The 26,606-nt window shown below is 35.9% G+C and overlaps 1 protein-coding gene across 1 annotated transcript in view; it reads right to left on the bottom strand.

The window, feature by feature from the left end:
* LOC137389529 (mucin-2-like) overlaps nucleotides 1–26,606 on the bottom strand; it is a 63,417-nt gene that overhangs the window by 25,968 nt on the left and 10,843 nt on the right. The window contains exons 14-33 of the mRNA XM_068075565.1: nucleotides 26,156–26,335; nucleotides 25,559–25,729; nucleotides 25,199–25,433; nucleotides 23,567–23,816; nucleotides 23,255–23,450; nucleotides 23,057–23,148; nucleotides 22,142–22,355; nucleotides 21,474–21,654; nucleotides 19,635–19,858; nucleotides 18,387–18,529; nucleotides 15,038–15,147; nucleotides 14,460–14,609; nucleotides 14,023–14,116; nucleotides 13,456–13,625; nucleotides 13,096–13,212; nucleotides 12,110–12,232; nucleotides 11,465–11,593; nucleotides 10,960–11,076; nucleotides 9,755–9,886; nucleotides 7,274–7,617 (exon numbers count right to left, since the gene is read on the bottom strand). Coding sequence (XP_067931666.1) covers nucleotides 7,274–7,617; nucleotides 9,755–9,886; nucleotides 10,960–11,076; nucleotides 11,465–11,593; nucleotides 12,110–12,232; nucleotides 13,096–13,212; nucleotides 13,456–13,625; nucleotides 14,023–14,116; nucleotides 14,460–14,609; nucleotides 15,038–15,147; nucleotides 18,387–18,529; nucleotides 19,635–19,858; nucleotides 21,474–21,654; nucleotides 22,142–22,355; nucleotides 23,057–23,148; nucleotides 23,255–23,450; nucleotides 23,567–23,816; nucleotides 25,199–25,433; nucleotides 25,559–25,729; nucleotides 26,156–26,335 — 3,372 coding nt within the window. The remainder of the gene's footprint in view (nucleotides 1–7,273; nucleotides 7,618–9,754; nucleotides 9,887–10,959; nucleotides 11,077–11,464; nucleotides 11,594–12,109; nucleotides 12,233–13,095; nucleotides 13,213–13,455; nucleotides 13,626–14,022; nucleotides 14,117–14,459; nucleotides 14,610–15,037; nucleotides 15,148–18,386; nucleotides 18,530–19,634; nucleotides 19,859–21,473; nucleotides 21,655–22,141; nucleotides 22,356–23,056; nucleotides 23,149–23,254; nucleotides 23,451–23,566; nucleotides 23,817–25,198; nucleotides 25,434–25,558; nucleotides 25,730–26,155; nucleotides 26,336–26,606) is intronic.

A 26,606-nucleotide genomic window follows, 5' to 3' on the forward strand; every position in this document is an offset into this window, starting at 1 on the left:
TTGAAGAGACGAACTTAAACCAAAGTGTTAGAATAGAAGCAATGATTTCAGGTGAACACAGATTTTTCCAACTAGCGAAGGAATAGAGGTCTACATGTATAACTAACCTGTTGTCCTGGTGGTGGGTACTGAGGTCGTTGTAGGCTGGGCGACTGTGGTGGTCGTTATATTTGCTACAAGATGGCATTGCAATCATCAGATGTATCTAAGATTTAGAATAAAGGTCATGCAAGCAACTGATAGTAACAATGATAGGCGTGTGACAATAGGTAGAATAGACATGTAATAGTAATGTTGATAGGCGTGTGACAATAGGTAGAATAGACATGTAATAGTAATGTTGATAGGCGTGTGACAATAGGTAGAATAGACATGTAATAGTAATGTTGATAGGCGCGTGACAGTAAGTAGAATAGACATGTAATAGTAATGTTGATAGGCGTGTGACAATAGGTAGAATAGACATGTAATAGTAATGTTGATAGGCGTGTGACAATAGGTAGAATAGACATGTAATAGTAATGTTGATAGGCGTGTGACAATAGGTAGAATAGACATGTAATAGTAATGATGATAGGCGTGTGACAATAGGTAGAATAGACATGTAATAGTAATGTTGATAGGCGTGTGACAATAGGTAGAATAGACATGTAATAGTAATGATGATAGGCGTGTGACAGTAGGTAGAATAGACATGTAATAGTAATGTTGATAGGCGTGTGACAGTAGGTAAAATAGACATGTAATAGTAACGATGATAGGCGTGTGACAGTAGGTAGAATAGACATGTAATAGTAATGTTGATAGGCGTGTGACAATAGGTAGAATAGACATGTAATAGTAATGATGATAGGCGTGTGACAGTAAGTAGAATAGACATGTAATAGTAATGTTGATAGGCGTGTGACAGTAGGTAGAATAGACATGTAATAGTAACGATGATAGGCGCGTGACAGTAAGTAGAATAGACATGTAATAGTAATGTTGATAGGCGTGTGACAATAGGTAGAATAGACATGTAATAGTAATGTTGATAGGCGTGTGACAATAGGTAGAATAGACATGTAATAGTAATGTTGATAGGCGCGTGACAGTAGGTAGAATAGACATGTAATAGTAACGATGATAGGCGTGTGACAGTAGGTAGAATAGACATGTAATAGTAATGATGATAGGCGTGTGACAGTAGGTAGAATAGACATGTAATAGTAATGTTGATAGGCGTGTGACAATAGGTAGAATAGACATGTAATAGTAATGTTGATAGGCGTGTGACAATAGGTAGAATAGACATGTAATAGTAATGTTGATAGGCGTGTGACAATAGGTAGAATAGACATGTAATAGTAATGTTGATAGGCGTGTGACAATAGGTAGAATAGACATGTAATAGTAACGATGATAGGCGTGTGACAGTAGGTAGAATAGACATGTAATAGTAATGTTGATAGGCGTGTGACAATAGGTAGAATAGACATGTAATAGTAATGATGATAGGCGTGTGACAGTAGGTAGAATAGACATGTAATAGTAACGATGATAGGCGTGTGACAGTAGGTAGAATAGACATGTAATAGTAACGATGATAGGCGTGTGACAGTAGGTAGAATAGACATGTAATAGTAACGATGATAGGCGTGTGACAGTAGGTAGAATAGACATGTAATAGTAATGATGATAGGCGTGTGACAGTAAGTAGAATAGACATGTAATAGTAATGATGATAGGCGTGTGACAGTAGGTAGAATAGACATGTAATAGTAATGATGATAGGCGTGTGACAGTAGGTAGAATAGACATGTAATAGTAATGTTGATAGGCGTGTGACAGTAGGTAGAATAGACATGTAATAGTAACGATGATAGGCGTGTGACAGTAGGTAGAATAGACATGTAATAGTAATGTTGATAGGCGTGTGACAATAGGTAGAATAGACATGTAATAGTAATGTTGATAGGCGTGTGACAGTAGGTAGAATAGACATGTAATAGTAATGTTGATAGGCGTGTGACAGTAGGTAGAATAGACATGTAATAGTAACGATGATAGGCGTGTGACAGTAGGTAGAATAGACATGTAATAGTAATGTTGATAGGCGTGTGACAATAGGTAGAATAGACATGTAATAGTAATGATGATAGGCGTGTGACAGTAGGTAGAATAGACATGTAATAGTAATGTTGATAGGCGTGTGACAATAGGTAGAATAGACATGTAATAGTAATGTTGATAGGCGCGTGACAGTAAGTAGAATAGACATGTAATAGTAACGATGATAGGCGTGTGACAATAGGTAGAATAGACATGTAATAGTAACGATGATAGGCGTGTGACAGTAGGTAGAATAGACATGTAATAGTAATGTTGATAGGCGTGTGACAATAGGTAGAATAGACATGTAATAGTAATGATGATAGGCGTGTGACAGTAGGTAGAATAGACATGTAATAGTAATGATGATAGGCGTGTGACAGTAAGTAGAATAGACATGTAATAGTAATGTTGATAGGCGCGTGACAGTAAGTAGAATAGACATGTAATAGTAACGATGATAGGCGTGTGACAATAGGTAGAATAGACATGTAATAGTAATGTTGATAGGCGTGTGACAGTAGGTAGAATAGACATGTAATAGTAACAATGATAGGCGTGTGACAGTAAGTAGAATAGACATGTAATAGTAACGATGATAGGCGTGTGACAGTAGGTAGAATAGACATGTAATAGTAACGATGATAGGCGTGTGACAGTAGGTAGAATAGACATGTAATAGTAACGATGATAGGCGTGTGACAGTAGGTAGAATAGACATGTAATAGTAATGTTGATAGGCGTGTGACAATAGGTAGAATAGACATGTAATAGTAATGATGATAGGCGTGTGACAGTAGGTAGAATAGACATGTAATAGTAATGATGATAGGCGTGTGACAGTAAGTAGAATAGACATGTAATAGTAATGTTGATAGGCGCGTGAGAGTAAGTAGAATAGACATGTAATAGTAACGATGATAGGCGTGTGACAATAGGTAGAATAGACATGTAATAGTAATGTTGATAGGCGTGTGACAGTAGGTAAAATAGACATGTAATAGTAACAATGATAGGCGCGTGACAGTAAGTAGAATAGACATGTAATAGTAACGATGATAGGCGTGTGACAGTAGGTAGAATAGACATGTAATAGTAATGATGATAGGCGTGTGACAGTAGGTAGAATAGACATGTAATAGTAATGTTGATAGGCGTGTGACAGTAGGTAGAATAGACATGTAATAGTAACGATGATAGGCGTGTGACAGTAGGTAGAATAGACATGTAATAGTAATGTTGATAGGCGTGTGACAATAGGTAGAATAGACATGTAATAGTAATGATGATAGGCGTGTGACAGTAGGTAGAATAGACATGTAATAGTAACGATGATAGGCGTGTGACAGTAGGTAGAATAGACATGTAATAGTAACGATGATAGGCGTGTGACAGTAGGTAGAATAGACATGTAATAGTAACGATGATAGGCGTGTGACAGTAGGTAGAATAGACATGTAATAGTAATGATGATAGGCGTGTGACAGTAAGTAGAATAGACATGTAATAGTAATGTTGATAGGCGCGTGACAGTAAGTAGAATAGACATGTAATAGTAACGATGATAGGCGTGTGACAATAGGTAGAATAGACATGTAATAGTAATGTTGATAGGCGTGTGACAGTAGGTAGAATAGACATGTAATAGTAACAATGATAGGCGCGTGACAGTAAGTAGAATAGACATGTAATAGTAATGTTGATAGGCGTGTGACAATAGGTAGAATAGACATGTAATAGTAATGATGATAGGCGTGTGACAGTAGGTAGAATAGACATGTAATAGTAATGTTGATAGGCGTGTGACAGTAGGTAGAATAGACATGTAATAGTAACGATGATAGGCGTGTGACAATAGGTAGAATAGACATGTAATAGTAATGTTGATAGGCGTGTGACAATAGGTAGAATAGACATGTAATAGTAATGTTGATAGGCGCGTGACAGTAGGTAGAATAGACATGTAATAGTAACGATGATAGGCGTGTGACAGTAGGTAGAATAGACATGTAATAGTAATGATGATAGGCGTGTGACAGTAGGTAGAATAGACATGTAATAGTAATGTTGATAGGCGTGTGACAATAGGTAGAATAGACATGTAATAGTAATGTTGATAGGCGTGTGACAATAGGTAGAATAGACATGTAATAGTAATGTTGATAGGCGTGTGACAATAGGTAGAATAGACATGTAATAGTAATGTTGATAGGCGCGTGACAGTAGGTAGAATAGACATGTAATAGTAACGATGATAGGCGCGTGACAGTAGGTAGAATAGACATGTAATAGTAACGATGATAGGCGTGTGACAGTAGGTAGAATAGACATGTAATAGTAATGATGATAGGCGTGTGACAGTAAGTAGAATAGACATGTAATAGTAATGTTGATAGGCGCGTGACAGTAAGTAGAATAGACATGTAATAGTAACGATGATAGGCGTGTGACAATAGGTAGAATAGACATGTAATAGTAACGATGATAGGCGCGTGACAGTAGGTAGAATAGACATGTAATAGTAACGATGATAGGCGTGTGACAGTAGGTAGAATAGACATGTAATAGTAACAATGATAGGCGCGTGACAGTAAGTAGAATAGACATGTAATAGTAATGTTGATAGGCGTGTGACAATAGGTAGAATAGACATGTAATAGTAATGATGATAGGCGTGTGACAGTAGGTAGAATAGACATGTAATAGTAATGTTGATAGGCGTGTGACAGTAGGTAGAATAGACATGTAATAGTAACGATGATAGGCGTGTGACAGTAGGTAGAATAGACATGTAATAGTAATGATGATAGGCGTGTGACAGTAGGTAGAATAGACATGTAATAGTAATGTTGATAGGCGTGTGACAATAGGTAGAATAGACATGTAATAGTAATGTTGATAGGCGTGTGACAATAGGTAGAATAGACATGTAATAGTAATGTTGATAGGCGTGTGACAATAGGTAGAATAGACATGTAATAGTAATGTTGATAGGCGTGTGACAATAGGTAGAATAGACATGTAATAGTAATGTTGATAGGCGCGTGACAGTAGGTAGAATAGACATGTAATAGTAACGATGATAGGCGCGTGACAGTAGGTAGAATAGACATGTAATAGTAACGATGATAGGCGTGTGACAGTAGGTAGAATAGACATGTAATAGTAATGATGATAGGCGTGTGACAGTAAGTAGAATAGACATGTAATAGTAATGTTGATAGGCGCGTGACAGTAAGTAGAATAGACATGTAATAGTAACGATGATAGGCGTGTGTAATAGGTAGAATAGACATGTAATAGTAATGTTGATAGGCGTGTGACAATAGGTAGAATAGACATGTAATAGTAATGTTGATAGGCGCGTGACAGTAGGTAGAATAGACATGTAATAGTAACGATGATAGGCGTGTGACAGTAGGTAGAATAGACATGTAATAGTAATGATGATAGGCGTGTGACAGTAGGTAGAATAGACATGTAATAGTAATGTTGATAGGCGTGTGACAATAGGTAGAATAGACATGTAATAGTAATGTTGATAGGCGTGTGACAGTAAGTAGAATAGACATGTAATAGTAATGTTGATAGGCGTGTGACAATAGGTAGAATAGACATGTAATAGTAATGTTGATAGGCGTGTGACAATAGGTAGAATAGACATGTAATAGTAACGATGATAGGCGCGTGACAGTAAGTAGAATAGACATGTAATAGTAATGTTGATAGGCGTGTGACAATAGGTAGAATAGACATGTAATAGTAATGTTGATAGGCGTGTGACAATAGGTAGAATAGACATGTAATAGTAATGTTGATAGGCGCGTGACAGTAGGTAGAATAGACATGTAATAGTAACGATGATAGGCGTGTGACAGTAGGTAGAATAGACATGTAATAGTAATGATGATAGGCGTGTGACAGTAGGTAGAATAGACATGTAATAGTAACGATGATAGGCGCGTGACAGTAAGTAGAATAGACATGTAATAGTAATGTTGATAGGCGTGTGACAATAGGTAGAATAGACATGTAATAGTAATGTTGATAGGCGTGTGACAATAGGTAGAATAGACATGTAATAGTAATGTTGATAGGCGCGTGACAGTAGGTAGAATAGACATGTAATAGTAACGATGATAGGCGCGTGACAGTAGGTAGAATAGACATGTAATAGTAACGATGATAGGCGTGTGACAGTAGGTAGAATAGACATGTAATAGTAATGATGATAGGCGTGTGACAGTAAGTAGAATAGACATGTAATAGTAATGTTGATAGGCGCGTGACAGTAAGTAGAATAGACATGTAATAGTAACGATGATAGGCGTGTGACAGTAGGTAGAATAGACATGTAATAGTAACAATGATAGGCGCGTGACAGTAAGTAGAATAGACATGTAATAGTAACGATGATAGGCGTGTGACAGTAGGTAGAATAGACATGTAATAGTAATGTTGATAGGCGTGTGACAATAGGTAGAATAGACATGTAATAGTAATGTTGATAGGCGTGTGACAATAGGTAGAATAGACATGTAATAGTAATGTTGATAAACGTGTGACAGTAGGTAGAATAGACATGTAATAGTAATGTTGATAGGCGTGTGACAATAGGTAGAATAGACATGTAATAGTAACGATGATAAACGTGTGACAGTAAGTAGAATAAACATGTGATAGTAACGATGATAGGCATGTGACAGTAAGATTGCAGCAAGAGATATACCTTTATGGAAGCATCCATTAATAGTAAGATAGGTTGCCATGGCTTCTGCCTCATTCACAGGTTGAAGGTCAATTTCTAATACTCTCACCTCACTCCATATTTCAATTGACTCCTTCGAAAACTAATAAAAGCAGAAGCGACAATTTTTCACACCAACGATTATTATACACTGACACAAAATCAAATCTACATTATTATGCTGTGAACTGCGCAGTTCTCTTACAACTTCAAAATGCTAATTTTTTGAATAGCATATTTGACACAGGTGCTAGATAACACGACAACAAAAACTTGACTATTTGAAAGCAAAGCGGTAACCTTGGTCTCGCTCTTTACCATGATCCAGAAGTCAATATATTGGAATTGGTGTAAGGTACTGACGCAGCTAATGTAGCTTTATAACACCAGCATACCATCAATTACATGTCATGTATTAGCATACGATTCACTTACTCCAACAATCTTTTCAGGAACTTTGATAGGAGAATTGTCACTGCTGAATCCAGTCACAAGGAAGGTCTCTATATTTTCCATTTCACTGAGTGAGATTTCGTGGACTGAAGGATATGGAGCTGGAAAAGTCACCACGATAGTTGCAAAAGTCGCAGGAGGCTGAGACCTCCATTTGTGTTGTCCATTTGCTCTCAACTGATAGCTAAAACCATTTGGTACATCTATCCAGTCCGCAGGAATGTAATGAGCATCAGCCATGCCATCTCTAGCCTGGCATGGCGGTGTTGTTGTATAGCTGAGAGTGGTTGTAGAGGTTGATATAGTCGTTGTAGTTGTGAAAGGTTCTAAAAATATACATTAACAAAATTTAGCTAGCATATTCATCTATATAAATATATAAATCTCAAAGTTGTTCTTTTGTTTTCTGTCGTCCCTGTGTCCAGTTATAGAGATTAGAACCTAGCAATGAAACCTCCACACGGCACTGGAATTGACCTCGCGACGATTGCAATCTTAAGTTTGCAATCTAACCACAAGACTAAGCGGTTCTCATGTTATCTACGGTATCCTTATCACGATTGCAGGTTACAAGCTCAATGGCTATGTACTTTTTATTATTAACTAATATTACCTTTTGCATTTGTTTTTCGTCTTAAAATTTTTTAACAACCATTTCTAAATCTGTTACCAATTTATTTTTTAATTTGCGTTTTTCAAATGCGTCATTTCAATTTCCGTCACAGTGCAACTGTAACGACACAATTTTAATCTTTAATTTCTGGTTCATGGGTAGGGCAATCGCTAGAAATTTTAAAACTAAAAACCATTCACATTGAAACTATCGAGTCGTAATTGTCTCTGCATTCTTTCTCTATTCGGACAGACAAAGTACTCTGGTGCACTTCACTGATGTGTTTAATTTCAATATCTTATTTTTACATTTGTACCAGAATCGGGAGGTACCAGTATTGTCGTATTCAAAATTTTGGTAGATAGCTAGAACAGTAACCTTTTCATTCACACTTTTATGTACACATTGTTATTATTAAGTCAACATATTCATGATTTTTATTTTGCTTTCTCAGTTGTATTAATTGTATCAGTATCAAATCATTTTTCATTGTAATCATTGTAGCAAAACAGACTATCTAGCCATTACTTGCTAATTATTTCACGTTTAAACACCGTTACAGTTGTTGTAGTTTTTCTCCTAATTTATTTAAATTGCACAAAACATTTTTCTCATGATGAAGTTTAAAAGTTATGATGATGAATGTTGTAAATGTTGAATGAAATAAATTTTCCATGCGAAGAATTTTTTATTATCCAGGCAATGTCGGGCATTCCCCTAGTTCATTACAAAAATCAATTATTTTATATGACAATAAACAAACTTTTCAAGACAAATATAATTATCGTAAAGAAGTGTTTTCCATTATTTTTGAATTTGCTAAGTAGACCTTTATATACAAGTCCTATATAAAATTTAACAAGCAAATTAAAATTCAAGTTCTTGTTTTTTAATCATTTTTGAAGATCATGTCAACTGTAGTAGAATGGCTAACTAGTAAAATGATGTTGAACTCCCCTAATAATGACAGGTCAAAACTTTTCAATTGTTCAACTACAGAACAAAATAAATAGTGCATCTATGTGTTTACTCTAGTCCATGACCAACTTATTGAACAGCATTGAGCATGTGCTCATGATTTAGTTTTATAAAACATCAAACATCCCAAGTTCTTCAATCTGATGCGTATATGTGATTGTATCGAAAATGTTACCAAACAAAAACAACTCAAGGTTCTCAGTGAGCTGGTATATGCCTTGGAGCTATGATTATTGTTAATTTATGTTTCAATGTCAGGTTTCATAATAAACTCATGTAGATGTACCTTTTACAATCAGCATCACTACTCGTCGCGTTAAAAATAGTTACATGGCCAGTTCTAGCAAACTACTGATCATTCTGATATTTCAAACATGGGAATCATACTAAAAAGGCAGTGTAACACTGTCTAAATTATTTAAAACCATTTTCTCTTAATCCAAGTATCAGTAATGCATGTAGATATAAGAATTATCTTAATTCTGGTGACATGATATCATTTGTGAGCTTTCTTGTATAACAAGTGTTCAGCACGCAGAGTTGTCTTTCCAGTATCCACATTACTCCTATAAAACAACTCTGTATGTAGTGGTTAGTGCATAATATGTGCAGATGTACCGCTACTATGAGGAAAAAGTGGTTTTATGCTTACAAATGTAACTTGTTTTAACACTTTTTGACTGGTTCATAAAATGCAGTGAAATGGTACCGTTACCTGATGTTGATGAGGTGAGCTACTCGTATGTCTGAAAGCCTTAGGTATGTAATAATGCGTGTCTACTAGTGAGCCTGAATTAGCTGGGACATACCTAGCTCATATACAGCCTACTGTGGTATAAAACAGAATTGTAGATGAGGATGTTTGAAGTCACCTGTAGTAGAGGTAGTAGTGGTACCACATCCATCCTCATCTTCCCCTTCTGCGCAGTCGTAGACTCCATTGCACTTGGCTGAAGGCGGCTGGCAAGTTTCATCATTACACGTATAGTAACCCTCACCGCATGCTGTAAGATGACATCTCATGCTACCTTTACACTTACACAAATGCTTTCAGGAACCAAAGGCTAAAGGATAGCCAAGGATATAGACAAACATGGAAACTTAGAATGAGAATCTATACGCGTCTCCCACCCAGCACATCCACTCGATCTCTAGTCTCTAGTTGGACTATACTTGAGTAGGAAGTCAATGTATGCTACATTGGACTGGTGTTTGATCATACTGTGACTATCACTCTATTATACTAACAGCTAGCCACACTAGCATCTGCTCCAGACATTTAAAATCCTGCCTTGAACATATCCCTTCATCCCAACCATTTTGGATGAAGAACAAGCTTTATATCTATGCACTGGCTGCTTTGTTTGAAACAGAGATCTAGCAAAACAGCAGTGATTCTAAATCAAAGTAACAAAGCATGTAGCTCTGTAGATATACTGTTAACCTTCAGATATATCACTCAAATTAAGCATATCTAATATAAGATGTAAGTCTAACAGTGTCTAAGAACAGTAATTTAGTCTTGAGTTTACACTGGGTCAATACAATTAATTACACATAAAAACCACTTGAACAATTCTTGCATCTGGAAGCACAGAGCATTTCTCAGTTAGTATTATAGAATACAACTCAGTAAATCTCACATAATCTAGTTGCAAGAATACTCACACTCGTACTTGTCACACATAGTGAGTGTATCAAGGATGCTGATATACCCGAGTCTGATCATTACATAAATGGATTCACCTACTCAGCTGCGAGAACAACCTTTCAGACTTTTTGCATGAGTGAATGACACACCACCAACTCACCTAGGAGTGAGTGACACACCGCTGACTCATCCATGAGCTAGTGACACACCAGTGAGTCATCCATGAGTTAGTGACAACAATGACTCATATATGAGTGAGTGACACGCCACTGACTTATCTAGGAGAGAGTAACACACCAATGACTCATATATGAGTGAGTGACATGCCACTATTACTGTATTCATGTACATTCTTACAAGAACAATTTATATAGTAACTGTTGAATTCAATAAAATAAACCTGACTCATTTAAGATGTTTACATACCACAATTAGTCTCATCGGAGTTATCTCCACAATCATTAGCTCCATCACAGATTTTGTTGGGGTCGATGCAAAGGCATGTGTGATTGCAGGTGTATGTTTCATTGCTACAGAGACACTCTGAAAACATATATTACACATTTCATTACAGATGAGTGAACATTACTTGAAAAGAGAAAATCTTTACACTTGTGGTCATCTCCACTGACAAAGTAAGAAGAGACTTGAAACATAAATGAGCAAAGAAATAAACAAGTACTGCACCAGATCAGCACTATTAATAACAATTTGTTAGTAAAGCAGAGAGCATTCAGTCATGCATCTGGCAATATGCCAACAGCAGCCATCTTAACATAAATAATGATTGGTACCAGTTCTATCAACAGTATCCTTTGCAAATGACAAAACATACAAAAGTTGCAGTGAAAACTTCACTGTTCACCTCCTATGGACTAATGCTCAAAAAGGCCAATACTATGAATTTTTTAAAACTAAGAAATGTTCTTACCACATCCGATCTCATCCTTTCCATCGCCGCAGTCGTCATGTCCATCACAAACATGTGAGGCAGGTAGACACAGGTTGTCAAAATTAAGTGTGACACAATGTATCTCTCTAACTGCCTTACAAGATGGCACTGAAACAATAAACGATGTGTATAACTGAGACAGATTTTACTCCAATCAATGATGAAGTGAAGTCAATACTGGTGTAAGTGTGTAAGCTTTACCCTGGCACATATACAAGTATATCCACTGCTATTGTCTAGATGATAACAGACATTGGCAAAAGTTGCTCATGTAAACTTATCCGAAATGCATACAGCTTCGCTCAATGGTCGGCCCAAATATTAGCTGCCAAAGGGCCGATGATGAAACAGGAAACTAATTGAGACAAATTGCTTTGCCAGAATTACTTAAAACACCGGTACAGTCTTCAGAACGTAAAAATATGTAAAACAAAAGAAAAAGCAAAGAAATAACTCCCAAATGCATAGAAGTCTAAACTGTAAAAGTAAAAAGTTCAGGTGGAAATCTTGGTTGCAAGAAATTCTTAAAATCAGAGTTTGCAATGCAAAGTATAAACTTACAGAGTAAATAAGAAGAAAGCATTTTAAAAAGGAATTGACAAAGACTGGCGAGTGTCAGAGTACCTGTGCAGTTGTGCTCATCAGTATTATCTGCTGGACCGCAATCATGGTAGCCATCACAGACAAAGGCTTTCGGTATGCATCTCCCTGACTGACAACGGAACTGACTTTCCTCACATTGCAGCACTGTTGTACATCAGATATGACTACAGGCTAATCAGCACTGTTGGTCATCAGATATGACTACAGGCTAATCAGCACTGTTGGACATCAGATATGACTACAGGCTAATCAGCACTGTTGGACATCAGATATGACTTACAGGCTAATCAGCACTGTTGGACATCAGATATGACTACAGGCTAATCAGCACTGTTGGTCATCAGATATGACTACAGGCTAAGCAGCACTGTTGGACATCAGATATGACTACAGGCTAATCAGCATTGTTGGACATCAGATATGACTACAGGCTAATCAGCACTGTTGGACATCAGATATGACTACAGGCTAATCAGCACTGTTGGACATCAGATATGACTACAGGCTAATCAGCATTGTTGGTCATCAGATACAACTACAGGTTAATCAGCACTGTTGGACTACAGGCTAATTAAGGTTATATTTAATTTTAATAATGACTACTAAGTTTTTTTCAAGTATTCAATTACAACTCAATCAAATCTAAACAAGTTAAAAATGTAATTATTACAAAAAGATTTTAAGCGACTACTTTTTCAACTTCGGAAGGCGAGGTTTGGCGAGTGGAACTATCAACGTTGCACAGCAAAAAATATTCTGAAATTTTTAATATTATGGTATTACATAATCATATGATAGAAAGCGATCGGCAGCTAAAAGATTCGAATAAAATAAATTGAAAGTTGCCGTGGTTTTCTAAGAATATTTCTAGTTGAAGTTGTCCTATTAAGTATGCTGGAAACAAGAGCTCATTATAAAAGCAGAGGCATGAATAATCATTAATTATACACCACAGGTAGAAAGATGTGTTGAGAACTGAATATACATGTACATGTGAGTATATTTACCACACATGAGTTCATCACTTCTGTCTGCGCAGTCATACTGTCCATCACAGAGGAGACCTCTGTCAATACATTTACCACTTCTGATGCATGAGAATTCTTGTGAGCTACACTCATACACTGCAAAAGCAATCAGCCTGTATCTGTATGCAGTTATAGTATAAGCACGTTCTATTGATTATCGCTTTATCAATTGTAATTCTACCACTGATAAACATGGAACATATCAAGCTCAATCCATACACATGTTTTTAAACGTTTTGTCTGTCTATGTATTTGCTTGTTAACAATTCTATTGAGGTGTGGAAAATTATTATTTATTATCCATAAACTACCAATAAAACGATAAGTCAAAAGACATACCACAGTCAGCTTCATCTTCCCCGTATTCGCAGTCTGGCATCTTGTCACACATCCACTGCTTAGGAATACAGCGACGGGTTTCTGACAAGTGGCAGGTGAAGTCGTGTGGTGAGCAGGTGGCTTTTGCGCACTCTTCACCGATACAATCCCACTGACCATGATCACAGGTACTGAAAAGAAGGCAATATATGGTGAGACTTTATATACCACTAACAAATTCCTTCTTTTTGAGATATCTCAAACATCCGTTCAATATCTTTTTAATCTGTCAAATCACAACCTACAGAGTCAAAGTGTGCAATCAATTCCAATTTATACTTACCTACTTACTTACTTATACTTACTTATACTTACCTGTCTTGTGATAAAAATCTTTGACTAACTTTATTTAAATCAGAGAAGAAAGAATTTTACTGTAGATTTATGAATAATTGAGATAACTATTTTAATTACATCACTTATAAAAGACTTGTAAATCATAATATATAGGAAATACCCTGGCATTACAATGTACATTTTGTAAAAGTGAACATGTCAACAAGGGCATGAAAATCGATAAAGGTATACCAGTTGAGGCAGTTGTGGACAAGTTGAGACTGCGGCGGATACTCATGGCCATTGTGTTTGCACGGACAATCTAAGGCCTCTACGCAGTCATCACCTGCAAGTAAAATGGAAAGGTCAATAGTTCATGTAGAGATACCATAAACCAATAAGCCTAAAATATTTATGCAACCACAACCGATGACTATGAACAATATTAGTGACCAGTAAAAATACAGTTACCGTAAAACCTTGAATTGAACACCATGGCGCTCTATTTTTTAATAGAGCTTCAATTAGAGGTTTTACAGTAACTGGTGATTAACAGCTTGTAATTTAAATGAAATGCTTTAGCTTACATTATTTTCAGAACTGAACAAAAACAAAATGGTGGTCATATAGAGATATGACAAGTACAAGCAAAAAACATTCAAGCTTTATACTTCACGTTGTAAACTTACCAAGCTTGACATAATTTTCTGGACAGAAGCAGCCTTCGACACATTGAACGACATTGCAGTAGGGTGCCTTGTCCTCTCCGATGTTGTCACAAGTCTGAGGACATGGTGGACCACATGCTCTGTATTCCATCTCGTGTTCACATTGCATTGCTGTGAACAATTGGGACAAGCTATTGTTTTGCGTTCACATGTACCACATACGTATAAAACATATTCAGTGATCAGTTAAGCAAATTGCATGTTACAAGGAATATTAACAAAAATAAAGTGAAATTGGAAAAACCGTTTAGTTCAGCTATAAAAAGACTGTCTGTCAGCAGCTCAATCCTGACTGTCTGTCAGGATTAATCAATATTCATTTTACACAAGTTTTACACAAGTTTTACAAATAGCTTCCTGGTTTGCATTGTAAAGAATGAAAAAAATGATCTCTCCTTTTTCTCACCAAAATACTTTTTTGATCCAAGCTGCAAAGACCGAGTATATGCATATATCAAGAATGAGCAAAAAAGCATAAACATTCCATGCTATTTTACATAAATATCTAATTACAACGAAGAACAGAGCATAAAACTTACGACATAATTCTTGGCTCCTCCACTTCACGTAATACCCAAGTTTTCCACACTCTTGAGCAAAATTGGCTATGGCTGTACACAGACACTCGCAGTCGCCGCCCTTGTCGCATCTACATATAAATTCCCCATTTTGGCATTTTCAATATTCAAAAGCAGACAACTTCAACATGTGCCGACTTACTCCGTTAAAATGATTTGTACTTCATCACAAAATCTCAAAGATAACAAAGCCTTATTATTTTGATTCTCATCTGGAATTTGCAATAACACAGCACTTACATCAACAACAACAACAACTGCGGTGTATGAGATTCCTGGCTATCTTTGTGCACAAGCAATGCTTTTACATTGCAGTTCTGAACCTCAGAAAAAATTTGTGTGAAATAGCTCGCTGACAACCAGGTTATATCACCTCCAATTTTCACACAAAACAGTTGGATAGAAAAGGTGCAGATCATCCGTGTTTATCAAAATATCTCCCGGAGACTATCATAGGTGCAACCATAGAGTTATCTCCCCCTAGAGTGATAACTGCACGAGCGTTTCCGGTGCCAACAAGGAGCGTTTAGGCCACGCCTCTTTTTTGTGCTAGTCAGTCGTAGTGATTGACTAGATCAATAACATCAGCTATGAGAAGGGTTAAACAAGGATCATGAATTCCAGTTGAGATAGTAATTAATGCTCATATTAAAGAAATGATGATTATAGTTTATTACTTTAATATATGCTAATTATTTAAAGCAATTCAATACCTACCAGGGATTGCTAAACATATTATGGAAATGTTTACTTTTTCATTTCCATAAACATAAATATTTCCATAATTTTAGGGAAATGGATAAGGAAATTTTATTTTACAAGTATGGAAATAGTATGAAAATGGAAATAACATAGAAATGAATTATGGAAATGCTATGGAAATGGAAATAATATGGAAATGGAATTAATATGGAAATGAATTATGGAACTTTTATGGAAATGAATATAATATGGAAATGAATTATGGAAATGGAAATAATATGGAAATGGAAATACTATGGAAATGAAGTAGGGAAATGGAATTAATATGGAAATGAATTATGGAAATGGAAATAATATGGAAATGGAAATGAATTATGGAAATGGAATTAATATGGAAATGAATTATGGAAATAGAAATAATATGGAAATGGAAATAATATGGAAATGAGTTATGGAAATGTAATTAATATGGAAATGAATTATGGAAACGGAAATAATATGGAAATGAATTATGGAAATGGAATTAATATGGAAATGGAAATAATATGGAAATGGAAATAATATGGAAATGAATTATGGAAATGGAATTAATATGGAAATGAATTATGGAAATAGAAATAATATGGAAATGGAAATAATATGGAAATGAATTATGGAAATGGAATTAATATGGAAATGGAAATAATATGGAAATGGAAATAATATGGAAATGAATTATGAAAATGGAATTAATATGGAAATGAATTATGGAACTTTTATGGAAATGGAAATAATATGGAAATGAATTATGGAAATGTTATGGAAATAGAAATAATCTGGAAATGAATTATGGAAATGGAAATAATATGGAAATGAATTATGAAAATGGAAATTGTGACATACATGTAATCCCTGATACCTACATGACTTGCCAAGGCACTGAATAGATAGTGAGTGATAGTGAAAGTAAAGCAAGCAGTTACTCATAGATAACATACATAGTCATACTGGGGTTGTATTACATTAGTGTGATGGGAAGCTAATCAACTGCCATCAACTATGAGCTGTACTACCCGGTGTTGCCCGAGAAATAAAAAAAGTATTTGGACAGAAAATTTATTTTTATATAACATTTACTATTCTAACTTTTAAACTTCATATCATGAGAAAATATTTTTAAGCAGTTTAAATGAATTAAGAGGAAAAAGAAAACAACTCTAAAGGTTTGCAAGCTTTTTCAAACAACTACAACTTTTAAATTTCATATCATGAAAGAAGTGTTTTGTTGAAATAAATTAAAAAAAAAATAAAAACTGTAAATGTGTTTAAATGTAAAATAATTAGCAAGTAATGGCTAAATATAATCTGTTTAGCTATGATTACAATGAAAAATTATTTAATAAATAAGGTAATAAAAAAGTCTATTTTATTTTTATATAATTATAGTTAGTAGAATTAAGTATAATTTATTTTTATTTAACGTATAACAACATTTACCATTTTAACTTTCAAACTACATATTATAAAAAGTGTTTTGTGTAATTGAAATAAATGAAGAGAAGAGAGAAAATAAAAACAACTGTAAATGTTTTCAAGCTTTTTCAAACAACTACCACTTTCAAACTTCATATCATGAAATAAGTTTTTTGTTAAAATGAATTAAGAAGAAAAATGAAACTGCAAATGTGTTTAAATGTAAAATAATTAGCAAGTAATGCTAAATATAATCTGTTTAGCTATGATTACAATAAAAAATTATTGTAATCATAGCTAATTTTTATTACTTTATCTTATAAATAAAGTAATTCACAACTGCTTTTTATTACTTTATTTAATAAATAAAGTAATAAAAAGTCTATTTTATTTTTAAATAATTATAATTTAGTATAATTAAGTATAATTTATTTTCATCTAGCATATAACAACATTTGCCACTCTAACTTTCAAACTTTTTGCTTGCTTACATCAAGCAAAGATGTCCACTAACTAGTGGACATCTTTGCTTCAAGCTAGTCTATGTATTTGATTGATATGTATTGAAATCTAATATTACATGCAAGGGCTGTTTGTGAACTGAGGTGACAATGAATCACTCTATCACCATACAATGTCAATACTTTCAGTTGATGGCAGTCGATTAGCTTCCCATCACACCAATGTCATACAACCCCAGTATGACTATCTATCTTATCTATGAATAACCAATGATATACAGCCCCTCATGTGTGGGGGCAGTATATCATTGGAGTAACTGATTGCATTAACTCACTTACTTAACACCATCTATTCAGTGCCTTTGCAATGCATGTAGGTATTGAATTGCTTTAAATAATAAGCATATATTAGAGTAATAAACTATAATCATCATTTCTTTAATATGAGCAATAATTACTATCTTAACTGGAAATTCATGATCATTCTCATGGCTGACGTTATTGTTCTGTCGATCACTACAATTGACTAGCACAAAAAAGGGGCGTGGCCTAAACGCTCCTTGTTGGCACCGGAAACGCTCGTGTTGCTGAATGCACAGTTATCACTCTAGGGGGAGATAACTCTATGGGTGCAACCAATTTTAAGCTGGACAGAAAAGAGAAGACCAGACGTTAGCATAATGTAGCCATCTCACCTGCAGGCGTCGTACAGACAGTCTGCGTAGTAGCTATCTAACACCTGATCGGTCATCTTTATTCTGCACTCCGCAAACATGTCTCCTTCAAGGATAATTGAACACTTCTCCATAGCCCAAGGCTTCCTATGCGCCAGAGAGTACTGAAACATACACAGGTAACGTTATTAGCAGCTGCAGGTGGATACCTCGTGTATTGTAGGTCACTCTATGTAACTTTGTTAACAGCTGAATATAGGCGAATACCCTATGTAAAAGTCATTTTATTTAATTCTATGGGATTTATTTAACCACTGTAGAACACCTTGTATAGAAGTCAATCTACCTATGTGACTGTGCTAATAGCTGCACATGGATACCTTGTGTGTTGTAGGTAACTCTATGTAGGTGTGCAAACAGCTTATCATATTAATACAGTGGACTCCACCATACGACATTAATTCGTTTTTGTGTTGGCATCGTAAGGCGAAAATGTTGTATAGAAGGGTATAGAAACCAACAGTAACTATCTAATGCAAACACCCTTGGGTAAAAAACATCAAAAATTTTATATGCATACTGTATATATTAAAATTAATAAAAAAATAGTATATTAACCTTAGTAATTATAGTTACCTACAGTAACTTTAGTGTATTTAGTGGTTATGATACGCAATAAAATCTTTCTCTTACTTTTTCCTTTAACACCGTTATCAATCTTAGGACTCATAGCTAACAATTAATGTAACACACATGTATGTAGCTATATATGTACAATGAATTAAACTTATGGTAAATTTAATATTAAACGCTAAAATGCACAATAAATTTTCACATTTGCTTACTTTTCACTAATTATGATTTTACTCACACAAAATCAAGCATTTACGAAACAGGAAGAATGCTGAACTGAGGGAGAAAGTGTGCATCATATATCTTTCAGGTGTTGTGGAAGAGATGTTGGTGAATAGCATACTGGCATATTTGACACATTGACTGCCGAGTTTGAATGTTCAGACACATTTTTGTTGATGTCGTATGGTGAAAAAGGCAACAACGATGGGATGAGAAAACATCGTGTTCCAAAACATAAGACGAAAAAACCGTAAAACAGAGATGTTGTAACCCGGAGGTGTACTATAGTTGATTTAACACATCTGATTTTAAACAGGGCCAGATAACAGGTCTAATAACTGTGCTGGTAAAACTCATACACTCATACATGTATAAAATTCATACACTCATACGTGTATACAATGGCTGACTGACCCCATTTACAGTGCCACATGCTGTGGCTTTCTCATCAGGCGCGTCTTGAAGCACTGCTGGGCAACTGGAGGACAGCTTCCAAGTTTCTCCAAACACTGAGGCCCGGGTCTCCTTAGAGCCACCTCGAGTGATGAAATCATCAATCGTTTTGCCGTTGTAGTTACCACACAGACCCGAAACCATACCCATATGCTTCTCATGAAGCATTACATAGATCCTTGTTCCTAAAACACAATAATAATGGATTAGCTTGTTTATGCACGCACAGAAGATTTCTTGTCAAATATTTTGCACCTGCGAGACTCGGAGAGTTGAGCCATGGTTTGTTTCATCTATATGTTTCTATAAATCTCCATTTTTGTGTGTCTTTGTGTGTAGTTCGGTTTGTTTAACTATAGCTATTGAAATTTAGGAATGAATTATCTATTTCATGTTGGATTTGATCTCAGAACCTCCCATTCGCCAGGTAAATATCTTACTAATTAAGCTACGCGAGATTGATGGATTCATTGGGCGATATACAGTATGTCACTATGTGGGTGAAAATACGCATAGCATTACGTTACATCACAACGGCACTAAAGCTTGCTCTCATGGCTCACATTAGTAAGTTTCGAAAAACTAGCTTACTCAATTTCATGTTACTAAAAAAACCAAAAATAAAATTCCTCTAGCTAACACTCATCCCTTTTTCATTGTCAACAAACCAATTTGTCAGACAGATCACACTAAATTTTTAGGTATTTTCATTGATTCGAATCTCACTTGCAAAAAAACACATCAAATATTCACTAAAACAACTGAGACCCTTACCAGGCTTACTCTACTGCACATCTGAATATTTATCCCACAAACCTCTGCTTTTATTATAAAATTCTATGGTTAATTCCAAACTTTCATATTGCATTGAGGCATGGGGCGATGCACCTCCCATCCATCTTACTAGTTTGATAGCACTTCAAAAGCGCATGATAAGAACCATTCACAAAAAACCCCGCCTCATCCACACCAAACCTCTTCAAATCATCATACATACTACCTATCAGTTCACTATATTCATACCGCATTATACTTTTAGTCCATAATGAACTTTATTGTAATTACATCTCTCGCACAATATATCAAACTCGGTTCTCAAGTTTCTGTCAATATTTTCTGTCAAAAATTTCCCACAATCTTCTTTTCGTGCAGGCCATCACAGGGAGGATTACCAACAGGCCATTTTTCGGAACCAACTCCGTAACACTATGAAAAGCATAGAAAAAGTGGCCAGTTTCAAGAAAAAAACTTAAATTGCATCTTTTAACGAGTGAATAAAACTTAAGTACCCATAAAAATCTACCTTGATTACACGATGATAACAAGCCCGACGCCACGACTAGCTATGCTAATGCGTATTATGGGCTTCGTCACTCTTTCAGCTTCTTTTCTTTTGTTTAGCTACTATTGTTGATAAAAATCAAAAATCAAAATGAAATTAGCCATTGACAATGTGCCAAGCTAATGGCAAGCAACTACATTACCTGTCATTGTCAATAAGCTGATTTTAATATCTGTGCAACGCCAGACATTCTGCTAGTTGTTACTATTTTTAATAACCAAAATCGGTAAGTTAGGTGAGTAGTCACGAGCCTAGGTTAGTGCCGTTTCAAAGTCTCTCACACCATTCATTGCTAGCAATACAGAAAAATAACTTCAAATCCATCTTGCCTATTATTTAGCGATGAATATTTTAGGTTTTGTATATTAGGCATGTAACACATCACACAGCGAAGACGGTACATTTTTGGTCACTACGAGTTCCCCGGCTGCATGAATAGATAGGCGTGCCTATCTCACCTTGATCCCACATCAATTGAAGGCCATGATGAGGAACGCTGATGACAAAGAACACTCCTGCCTTTGCAATATCAATCACTGAGGAGGTGTAGCTGTCTGTGTTGAGGGTTACATTGTTGATAGACGGATTCTTTCCACGCACCAGATGTATCACGTATCCTTCTACCCGCAAGTTTATTGACTAAAACAAAAAGGAATGCTCATATGATGGTAGTGCCTTTCTATAACATCAGCACCAGCAGAGTGTTATTGTAATTATTTTATAATTACCACAATAAGGGTTAGACAACGAGAGCTAAACCCCTATAATAGTTTCACATAAAAATGTTTTATTAATTTCAATGAAATTTGGATAAAGCGATATTGTGGTATTGGTCTGCATTGTCACAATTTTGGAAAATGTGACATTTCTCAGCCAGCAATGTAAACTATTTTTATTAGAAGGAATAGCGAACTAGTTATCGAAAACTTAATTTCTGAAATAATAAAGTAGCTCATCAAATATAACAAAACCAGAAACAGATCAGCGTGAATTCTATAAAGATAGTCAGTTAACAGATAATTTTGCGTTAAGACCCGAACTCCCAAAGCAACAATGAACATGGCAGGAATTGCAAGCAAAAAAGATTTACAAGTGTACTCAAGTAAAGATGTAATAATATATATACCTTGGTACAAGTGACTCCACTGACACCGCATGGCACGTTCTCAACAGAAACACTAAAATCTTGATCAATGTGGGTAACAAGCTCATAGCTACAGCTGCCCATAAATGAGTAGTGCACACCATCAAATGTTGTATAGTGAGGATCACCGGATGCCCAGCATACGGCTGCACAATCCGAGGTGGACACCAGATCCCAAACACCATTTTTGCACATGCTACAATCAAAGAATACCATGATAAAATAAAATTATAATTTTTATTACAACTTAATATTTACCGAGTTATAAAAATATTATGAAGACTAACATCATGCTTTAGCGTTGAAGAAAATGGCAGCTTTAAAAAGCCTTAACAAAATGGCTGTCACTAAAACATTCAATCCTTATGTGTGGGTTAGCTACAGCAGTACAGTTTGTCAAAGTGCATGACGGATGCGGTACAAGTCTGCCTGTAAAGTCTATGGCTTTACTTTATAATAACTTCAAAACATGGATTCCTTGTCATTAGATGCGGTTTCAAACAAATCTCGATTTGATCAATTTTTTGCTATATGTTTTTGCCTCGGTAATAAAATAAAAAGTTTATTTCTAACTTTTTCACAAAGAAATTTACTACACTAATGCTTGCATTCATGTCGTATAGTTGTGAAAAACTATTAGAGCCAAGTTTAAAAATATGCTGGACATCTAAGAGCAAATTACTACCATCACCAATGTCTTTTCTCTAGTGCGAGTACAGCTAACAATACAAACAAGGCTTACACATTGATGAGCAACATCACCCTTCATCACTTTTATCCATTTTAATCTTTAAAAGAAGTTGCTGACAAAAGGAATGAAGGTAAGACTAAAAAGGCAGCAAAAGATGATCTTTATAAAAAAGAGATAGTAATACAGAGTGGATCTAGATGACTCACTATTTCTGGCAGCCGAATGACATGGCATCTCCTCGCAGGTAGTATTCTCCACCGTATAAACACGAGCAGTCAGCTAAGTCCACACACCTCTCCTGGTAACATTAACGTTCACTGTGAATATTCAACCTAGTAGATTCCGACCAGTACATTTCAGAAATGAAGAGTCGATGAAAGGTAAGTTATGAATAGTCTACTCACAAACTCGTTGAGGTACTGTCCATCAGGACAACCGCAGCCTTTGCGTTGTTTGTTGTTGCACGGGCCAAGGTAGGCTGCATCCAAGCAAGTGCTGCCACATGAAGGCAGGTCTTCCCGATATATTTGGGTAGGCGGGCACATGACAGCAACAGCGCATTTTGATTCCCCGCAGTGCAGGAGACCCTCAGTGCATGTGCTAACAACAAAAGTGTGTAAACAAATTGACATGTTTGATGTAACAACTAGTGCTAAAAATAGGACAGCCAATAAACTAATAAAAAAATTCAACAACAAAATGTTTGTTTTACTTACCAGTTGGCACAGTTGAGCTCTACAGTCTCTCCAGGCCCGATGAGCCCATTCATAGGGTCAAACTGATTATTGCAGGAGCAGAACTCTTTGGATACGCATGTACCACTATTGTCCAGGTATTTACCAGCTTCACACTGACACCCGCCAAGACAAGTGTCACTACAGAATGACTTATCCTCAATGTGATGACACGAGTTCTGACAGTCAGAGTGGCACTCTCCATACACACTGCCACTCTCGCACATTAGAGCTGCAACAGGCAGCACATCTCTAACTGGTTTAATAACAAGACAGTAAATTGTCAGAGGAAGTTTGGTATGCAACTTTTTAAGTTCCGGTTATATTTAGTGTTTCAATAAAATCGTCATGCCAATAAGGCCCACGTATAACAAACTGAAACTGAGCTCTGCTCAGCTGAACTATGGCTACAGAATATTGACTAAACGAAATCAATCATGTGCAGACTTTTCCATAAACAGATGTTTTTTCTATCAATGGTATCATAGAAACAGCTCTGTTTGCACTTTAAAAGTAAATATATTACTAACATTTTGGAGTTGTCAAAATCTACACAATAATATGAAGTGAGCAAAATTTTTAAAATTTTACAACAATGAATAAGATAATTGTTTCACATTAAATCAACTCTTGCGTGGAAAGCTCTTGGCCTTTTTATTAAAAGGCTGCATCTACCATCAAATTGTACGGGTAATTCAGTTTCAAGGTCAGGTGCTTATTCTTTTGTCAAGATAACCCTTTGACCTGTTATAAGATGACGACGGAATATAAGTCTGTCACATTGGCCAGCCACATAATAATTATACAATATACTTGTACTTGCAACTCGTACTTGTAACTCGTACTTACAATACTTGAAATGATATTACTTACTCATGTATGTACTGAGTACATGATATTTGCATGACTTGATTGTGATTTTAAACTTGTTGAACCCCAAGATACTGAGAGGAAAACTATCATTTATAAATTATAGAGCAAAAGTGCAGTGTCAGCGGTACTGTCTGTCTGCTGACAAAATAGGAAAAAAATGGTCACACTATAAGTTAGTGGTTTAGTAACTAGAAATCCAGTTTTGTTCAATGATTATAGAAGGCCTTCCCTAACTCTGAAAATCCTGCTAATAAAACTAAAGCTTTGCCAATAGTACAACAAGGGAGGTGACTATATGCGTCTTTAGAAGGAGCGTTGTTAACAACACAACAAGGAAAGATGACTATAGGTGTCCTTAGAAGCAGCATTGTTAACATCACAAGGGGAGATGACTATAGGCGTCCTTAGAAGCAACATTGTTAACATCACAAGGGGAGATGACTATAGGCATCCTTAGAAGCAGCATTGTTAACATCACAAGGGGAGATGGCTATAGGTGTCCTTAGAAGCAGCATTGTTAACATCACAAGGGGAGATGACTATAGGCATCCTTAGAAGCAGCATTGTTAACATCACAAGGGGAGATGGCTATAGGTGTCCTTAGAAGCAGCATTGTTAACAGGACAACAAGAGGAGATGACTACGAGTGTCTTCAGAAGCATGAGAGAGCGAATTAACTGACCTTCTCCTTTATAAAAATGATAAAATATGTTCTGGTTGAAACAAGGAGAATAAACTCACGACATCGTGCTCGAACCGAGGGATCCTCTCTCCATAGTATCTCCACACCTTTACTGGCGCTGTCTCGAGCAAGCGCTGCTGCGTGCGTGCACACTGGTACATTGGAGCCATCCCTTCTCAGGCAGTAGTCATTCATACAGAGCTTGTGATAGTACTCATACCGGGCAACACTCCATGAACGAGCAAACACTGAAGAGATGATGAGAGAACACGAGAGTTCTGCTTCCCTCTGTAGCTGTGAATTTAGGTCAGCAACAGTCAGAAATTAGGAACTAGATCATCAATCTTTACTTTTAAATATATCCTTAACATATTCTTTCTTCAACTACCAAAAAGAAAATTAGTTCTGTTGGAGCCTACCTGAAAGTCAGCACTGCAAGGAGCTGATATAACTTCAAAAGCCTGATTCGTACAGGAAGCATCTCGCGAGAGAAAATGTTCAGCAAAGTCAGCGGCGTGAACTTCTGGTCCGAGCTCACTAGTGAAGTCATTAACTTTGTTGGCATCATAAAGACCGCACAAGCCTTTCACCTGTCAAACAAATACACCTTCATATACAGAAAGTCCCATTACGCTAGCAAGTATTGCAAATTTTATTTGTGTGTCTAAAAAGTTTATCTGAAAATTGGCGCAGAGCCCGTTCTAAAGAACAAGTGTTCTGTATATACATGTATGCATATTTATCACACGCCTTGTTAATGCTAAAGAAATTAAAAAGGAAAATTGTTTTGGTCTAAATGAAATTGGGAAAAACTGACTGCAACATAGACAACAAACTCATCAGATGATACAAGCTGTGATGTAACGGCTAGGAGCAGAAGTTGACCAATCAAAAGTTCTCATTACATGGCTCCACATCAGCAGCGACCACTGTTCATCTCTTTAGTACCCAATGCCATTCATTTACTTGACGCTGACAAGCAGTTATCAAGATATATTATAATGGTGGCACCGTACCTTGTTCATGAAGAATGGTGAGAGAGTAATATAGAGCCTGGAAAGACCATCCCATTCAATATGGAAGCCAAAGCCACTGACCACCATATAGTCTGATGTGGGCCTCTTTACATGAACAAATGGCGACACAAAGGGTAGCTTTGTTGTAAAGGTTTGATGGTTGATCGATACCTCAAAATTCTGAAACAATGGAATTCATGAAAGTACCATGTTGTGCTGTGAAGGAATTCGTGCAACCTAAAGTTATTACAGTGATACTTTTGCAATAAAGAACATAGTTTGACAGCTTCAACTTTAAATACTAAATCTTTTTTTGAAGATTGGATTAATTTTTTTTGTCAACTACGTAAACTATTACTAAAAACTACTCGTATGTAGTAGTTTATATTGATTCAATTATTAACTCAATCTTACATTTTTACGCAAACAGTTTAAAAGGCTCTCATATGAT

Source organism: Watersipora subatra, chromosome 1 (assembly GCF_963576615.1).
Source record: "Watersipora subatra chromosome 1, tzWatSuba1.1, whole genome shotgun sequence".
In the NCBI taxonomy this organism is placed as follows: Eukaryota; Metazoa; Bryozoa; class Gymnolaemata; order Cheilostomatida; family Watersiporidae; genus Watersipora; species Watersipora subatra.